The sequence below is a fragment of the Pinus tabuliformis genome, chromosome 4_1 (genome assembly GCF_031772625.1).
Source record: "Pinus tabuliformis cultivar Carrire ecotype Pingquan chromosome 4_1, CPIR1, whole genome shotgun sequence".
Taxonomy (NCBI): Eukaryota; Viridiplantae; Streptophyta; class Pinopsida; order Pinales; family Pinaceae; genus Pinus; species Pinus tabuliformis.
This window is the reverse complement of record NC_142303.1, coordinates 650,047,049-650,054,357: the sequence shown is the minus strand read 5'-3', so window position 1 is coordinate 650,054,357 and position 7,309 is coordinate 650,047,049. Positions and strand designations below refer to the sequence as shown.

The window sequence follows — 7,309 nt, the reverse complement described above, 5'->3', positions numbered from 1 at the left end:
ATATTGCCAACATTCCCCATCAGAAAATACAATTGGTGAAGTTGGATAACCGACCTCTATGTCATTTACATGCACACCCGAGGAAGCCACCTAAATATCAGAGGGATTGACTTAAACATACACAATCGTCAAAAGTGAAATGAACCAGCCACTGGTTAAAAACTGTCACTGTACTAGAGGGGATTAAGATGACTTCAATGCAGTACTCCACACGAATTCTGTGAGGATAGGTAAGAATATGTCAGACAGAATTAATTCAGAGTCATGTGACTACCTGCTACTTTTTTCAAAAGCATAGGCCCTCCTGATTGGAACAAGCTAATCACACACAGACGCTGGACAAATAAAAACTAGTGCAACCGTCATATCCCACAAGGGGAGGAATGACTTTCACATGCCACTTTTGAGACGGTGTCATATCCCACAAGGGGAGGAATGACTTTCACATGCCACTTTTGAGACTACCCAACTGCTCTACCTCTTTCACATGGCGGTTCTAAGATGGTGGGTATCTGATTGCCCTAGCTCTTTCAGATTGCACTTCTAAGATGGTGGGTATCCAAATGTCCTTATTGAATTTGATGAGATGACATGGTCATTGGAACAACATAACTTTAGGACTTTTAATTTTGAGATAGTGAAGCTCAGGACTAAGCATCCACATTCCTCATTCTAACTTGGGAGGTCCATCGTGGCCAAATTTCAAAAAGAATCTTACTTTCATGAATCATCTCATAATATTGCCGAACAACTTTCAAAAGTAACCCAGTTCAAATTGCAAAAATCTTGAAGTGCTACAACTTTCAAAATTAATCCAGTTCAAGTTCAAATTGCATGAATCGTCTCATGATGTTTGCCAAACAACTTTTTAAAGTAATCCAGTTCAAATTGCAAACTATTGAAGTTGTACAACTTTCAAAAGTAATCTAGTTGAAATTGCAAAAATATTTGTGGTAAGCCAATTGTTGCATTGTAGTACAGCTGTACCAATGTTTTATAAAATGGGCAGCAAATGGATACATTATAACAAAAAGTCACAGCATGTTACCAAAAGCACACATGTGATCTACTCACAGAAAAGCATAACATTTGTTCCAGTTTTGACATTAAAGATTGTATTTACAAAGAAAAAGCAGAGCCTTCCACCAAAAGATGCAATATCAATGACATTGCTTTGGAATGTTATAGAAATGGGAGAACCCATCCAGTCAACTGAGAAGATTGACCACTACAAACAGTCAAATGACAAGTTTGATCTTTATAAGCCAGTGCTACAAAATCTCAGAGAAATTGTCCATTGAAGCCACCAAATGCCCTCAACACTTCCAACCAACCTGCTGTGCTCAAGGTGGTTTTCCTGCTACAAAATACCTTGGTAGAGCAATTTTTTCCGATTTGATCACAATCACCACCATTGTCCTTGATTGCTGGTCCATGTCTGCTGCTTACGGATCAGGTGAAGGCTGTTGTCTCCCCAAAACGAAAAGCCAGATGTTTATTGCTGTTGAAAAAACTGCTGTGCAGGATAAAGAGTTTTCAATTACATTCCTAGGTCTTTGGCATCCCCTTTAGTCAGTGGTCTGCATATCATCTGAAGAACTTCTAAATGGATTGGAACCAGCCATATAGTATATGATATTGATTTACTGCATTAGCTTAACAACTAAGTGCTTCATAAGTGACTGGAAGGGGCCTTATGGCATGTCCTTGATGTGCATTCATCCAACTTTCCGAAGGGAATCCATGTGATAACATTGTCCCGACAGCCACTAAATCTCTACACGAGACTGCTTGAAATACAGAAGTATCTGCCAACTCCTGCAGGCTTGAATCCTCCTTAACAGAAGTGTATATGCTAAACTCAGATGTATCATTGATCCTAGGAACATCAGCTACCCCAGCTACCCCAGAAGTAGTATTCATCAATGTCCGATCAGTCACCGAACTTGTTGCCAATAAAATCTGTTGAAGCTCACCATCAACAACGTTTTTGTTGGAACCCGAAGATTTGGCCCTCATGTTACTTGCTTCACTCTCTATACAGCAATCTGATTTCTTGAAATCAACTTTTACATCAATATAAGGTTCACTTCTAACTTGAAGACACTGCTCAGGTTCTCTAGCACCCTGCTTATCAGGCTCTTCACATTTTAATTCACTGACCCTTAGCTGATTTTGCTTCTCGGCTTCTTCTTCCATGATAGAAGTCATTATATATGTGTAGGCCTTCTGTAACAATCTATACAGCATCAAGGCCGAGAGACGAGCCTGATCTTTAACAGCGTCAATATCTCTTTCATCCACAAACTCGCAGCGATCAACAAAATGAGAAGCTTTATCAGGCCTATGCCTTAGGCAAAGTAAAAGATGTGCACGTTCGACATCTGCCCTTGTGCAACCTCTTCTCAAACCAATAAGAGTGTAATAATCAATTGTAAAAGGACTCGATAGCCTTTGCTTCATATTAAGAATCTTAGACTTCAAAAATTGAAGGTTTCCATGGATATCCCTAAAATTCAGTTTTTGAGGCTTCCAAACAGGTCCTGGAAACTTCTGCTGGCGAAGAGTGGACTCATAAAGCAATCTTAGATGTTCCAGATCTTGCAAGCTCTCAGAGAAGCATCTTGCAGTTTCAAACAGGGCAGCCCGTGTGGTTAAAGCTTCAATGCAAACAGGATCTAATGCAAGTGTCCTATTGCAATCAGCTATTGAATCAGTCACTCGTCCCGCCGCTTGATAAGCTGTTGCTCGCAACATATAACATTCTGATATGAAGCCTTGAGGGGTGCCTCTTCTTCCATCCAGAATTTTTGTAAAATGCCTTACAGATTCTGAGTAGAGACCAGCGTCTAGTGCAGCCGCAGCAGCTGCTTTTCTCCTCAGTAGAAGTTTAATATTTCCAAGCAAATGGCTAACAATCTCTGATTCTGAAGCAGAATTCTCAGAGCAAAAGCTATCATCATTGCGAGATGTGCTTTCTCTTCTAAAGGCGGCAGAAGCAACCCTTTTTCCACTCTGGAGCAAAACCAATGCATCCTCCATCATTCCTAAATGGCAACATGCTTGTCCAAGAACCAAAAATCGCCATTCTTCCCTCTCGCATCGCCTAGACAACCCAGCTAAAAGCTTTTTCTTCAATTGGGAGACCGAAAAGCATTTGAGAAAGACACTGGCCCTGAGTCTGCTACTCTCTTCATAGTTCGGAAGAAGCCTCACTTGATCTCTTGACATCTCTTTGGACACTGGTGGGCTTTCAGATGGGACAATCTCCCTAAACCTCAGGCTTGGGATATATTCTTGCAGCATATTTGCCACATCTCTGAATTTCCTAAGATACAAAAATGCCCTTGCTTTAAGTTCCAAAGCCTTCTCCCATCTTGGACATAAATCAAGAGAAGCATCGAGCAGATTAAGTGCAGAATAGATCTCAGTCGGTTCTTGACTTCCAAGTAAGGCCCGAGCATTGCTCAAATGTTTTTCTGCAAGCTGCACCAATCAAAATTAAAATCAGCATCCTGCATCCATCAGATATTATAAAGAAGGGCATTATACAAGTGCTCTGCATTTACCAAAAACTAAAACTAGCAACGCCATGGAAACAAACACATCTCGAATGCTTCAAACAGACATTTAGCATTGTTTGAACTTTGAATGCATCTAATAGGCATTTTACATTAGTGGTTATGGAGAAGACCAATGCACCCAATTGCTTCATAGGACGTTTTGCTTATGACAGTTAGGGAAAACATCTAGAGATTAATGTTTCAAAACCCATAAACTTGCATTTGTTTATTTTCTCGCAAATATCTACAAATGCAGCTTAAACAAGATCCAATAGGCATTCTGCATATATCAATATCCGGAGTTACAAATGAATATTACATCCCAAGCCGTTTATCCATTGGCAATATGAGAAGACAGAGAATGATCATTGCCTGGGATCAATAACGCCATGAATACAAGGGTATACCTGAAAACTACTTAGCAAACCCCAAAATACTCAAATCACCCTCACCAAGCACCAATCCGCTGAGAATCCCAAACAAATGAGAGTCGAAATGGGTATGAGGGTTTTGGGTTTGGAGACAAGCTCCTTAACCTTATTCAAACACAATAAACATATACCCTTTTGAAAACTACAACAAACAAGTGGGCTGGACAGCAAAACCAGACTACCCACAAAACCAAACAGCCCACTAAGATACATTGCATCAAAACACATCATCCTTGCAACCAAATTCATTCATCAATAACACATTCCAAGTCGCACATTCCAAGTCAGTTTCAACTCAAACACATTAAGAACCTTGCGACAAAAATCCTCTTAATTCAAACCACAGAACCAAACAACTCATTAAACTACGATGTTTCAAAACACATTAGCCTTGAAACCATATGCCTTCATCAACAATGCAACCCATGTCAGTTACAATTCAAGCACCGCAGCAACTCTGCAGCAAAATGCATTATTCAAAAACCAATTCATTTGCCATCATTTAATCCCCAAGAGCCATCAATCAATCAAAGAACTAAATGCAAAAATCCCAACAGCCCAACCCTGCAACATACTCCAAATCCACAAAAACTAAGGCAGAAAAAACAAAATTACAGAATGAAAACAAGAACCCCACCTTTTTGTTAGTGAGCCACCATTGCTTCTTCATGTGAGGAGCAACTATGAATGCTTTAGTCATATTGTAAATACATCAAGCTCCTACCCTTCACCTGGGACTCTACTAATGTTACTGCCAGCTTTGTCTCCCCTCAACTTGCTTCTCCCTTATCAATAACCCATTACATCTCCAATCAAAACACCAAATAATGCCCTTTGATCTTCATACACAAAAAGACCAATAGATATCTGAGCCCAACACGACTGCAAAAGAATGCCAGCGAAAATTCAGTAAGAAGACCAGGCCCTCATCCATGTGCACCCACTGTCATCCCCGCCACGAACCCACAACAAACAATCATATCCTCAACCCCTACCATTCCAAATGTCAGTTTAATACTATAAAACTACAATCTAAACCTAAACAAAGCTTCGGCTAAGAATTCCCAGGCACCAATCCCGTTCCCAAAGATGAAATTTGACAATGCAAATGCACATAAAAACGAAATCCTTTAATGCCCAATTCATCTGGCAGACTGTCGGAAGAACCATTTGATCAGACTCTCAAGGAACACCTCTTACTGGTGGATTTTCAAAGCCTCTCAGACTTGCAGTCCACTGGCAAAAGGGCAAAAAGTGTGTCCAACACCAAGCGTTACGGACAAGCTTGCCACCTGTAGGTGGATGCTGTCTGTCATTGACAGCTGCCAGTCACCACTGCCCGCGAGACTCGAGGGTCTGCGCCTCAGTATGTTCTGAGCCCAAGCCATTATTTAACCCGCGGTAAAATTGTTAATTAACGATCTTGAGTTTAAATAATCATAAATATTCAAATTTGGGTTGAGTTCTGAAATTTTGAAATAAGAACTGGTCAGATTGAAGGGTTTTGTTCATATTATATTAAGGTTAGACCTGGTCTTCCCATGTGGGAATTCCTAATAAATTAAGGATGGCAGTGTGAGATATTATTTGTTAAGATTATTGAAAAATGAAACACATGATTGCAGGGAGTGCCACTGATGAAAGGGTGGGATTACTAAATTTAGTGGCCTCCAGAAAGGAGGGTTGAGTGGCTGGATCCTCACGTGCAGAGGAATGAATTGTTGCAAAAGAAAAGGTGGGAACGCAGTGTGTTCTTCTTTTTCTCACATGGCAAGGGCTCTGTGCCCTGTTAGGCCACCACCATAACTTAAAAGTGCAGAATCTTCTGGCCAACAGTATCCCAAAACGGGATTTGTGCACCAGTTTAGGAAAGTTGAGATTAATGGTTATTATATCATATATGTATGAATACCATTGTGAAAATTTATTTTTTATATATAAAATATAGTTCTATTTCATAAAATTACATAACGTAAATTCATATGATATTATAAAAGTCAACTGACAGCTATATACAGCTCTCCACACCTCTACAACCCTACAGTACAGCTATATAATGGATATCAAGATACACCTCTAAACCCTACAGTACAGCATTGATGGAAATAGACTAAACACACCATCCTGGGAAATAGGACATATTCAAACACACCTACAGAGCTATAGATAGCTAGCAGGCAAAAATAGGGCATATGTGTGATTCATGGGACATGTAGAGTCTCTTTCTCTGGATTCTGAAGGCTTCTATCATTGATGTTGACTAGGAAACAAGGGTCATATTTATTGATTTTACATATGCAGCAAACTTATGGTTAAATATATTGATTTACATATCTTGATGTTGACTGGTAAACTTCTACTTATATATATATTGATTTTACCTATCTTAACTTGTGGTTGTAAGGTTTAATGTACTAAAATACAAAATAGTTAGATTCTTTTATGTGATGGGCTTTTTTTAATATTTATAAAATTATTTTTTATTTTTATGTAATTTATATATATTTATTATAAAAATATATTTTAATTTCTAAATTATATTGATTAAAATATATATATATATATATATATATATATTATTTTTAAGTTAATGAAAGTTTATACATGAATTATTAGTTAAATTACAAGGTAAATATTCTAGTCAAACTATTTTAAATTTATGAAAGAATTAATTATATTAATTTCTAAAATTATTATTATTATTATTATTATAAAATTTGAAAAATAAAAAACGAAAAATTATACATGAAACTATTTTATTGAAACAAAATATATTATAAAAATATTAAGAAAAGAGAGTACCAAAAACAAAGTACATTAATTACTCCCTACCAATTTATTAATTAGTTTTTATTTTTCACATTATAAAAATTATATGAACAAATTTATTGGTTCCTACTAATCCATTAATTAGTTCTTTATTTTCACATAATAAGGATGATACTAATAGATTTCTAGTAATTTCAAATTTTTAGTCTCTTCTTTTCACATTATAAAGATTATATAAATAGATTTATATCAATTTCAATTTTTTCTTAAAAATCAGTATATGTTTTAGGATTTTAACATAGATTTTAATTAAAAAATATGAAGAATACTTTTTAAGTAATTAAATATGTAATGTGTTTTTGTTTTCTTTTTCTTTTTCTTTTTTCTTTATGGCCAATCAATTATTTTTCCTTTTTATTTGACCATATATAAAGCAAGCTAATATTTGATGGATTTTCTTTTCATGAAAATTTACTTATTTTATAATTAAATACTCATAGTTTTAAATAAAATTCATTTTAACAGTAGTTTGAATCTACATTTTTC

The 7,309-nt window shown here is 36.7% G+C and overlaps 1 protein-coding gene across 1 annotated transcript; it reads right to left on the bottom strand.

Moving 5' to 3' along the window:
- Nucleotides 1-1,077: 1,077 nt before the first annotated feature.
- On the bottom strand, nucleotides 1,078-5,323 carry LOC149177746 (uncharacterized). Its single transcript, XM_089420198.1, has 2 exons — nucleotides 4,632-5,323; nucleotides 1,078-3,486 (listed from the first exon to the last, which is right to left on the bottom strand). Exons 1-2 carry the CDS (start codon nucleotides 4,692-4,694, stop codon nucleotides 1,657-1,659), a joined length of 1,893 nt encoding a protein of 630 aa, XP_089276324.1. The 5' UTR covers nucleotides 4,695-5,323; the 3' UTR covers nucleotides 1,078-1,656.
- Between the last annotated feature and the right edge of the window lie 1,986 nt (nucleotides 5,324-7,309).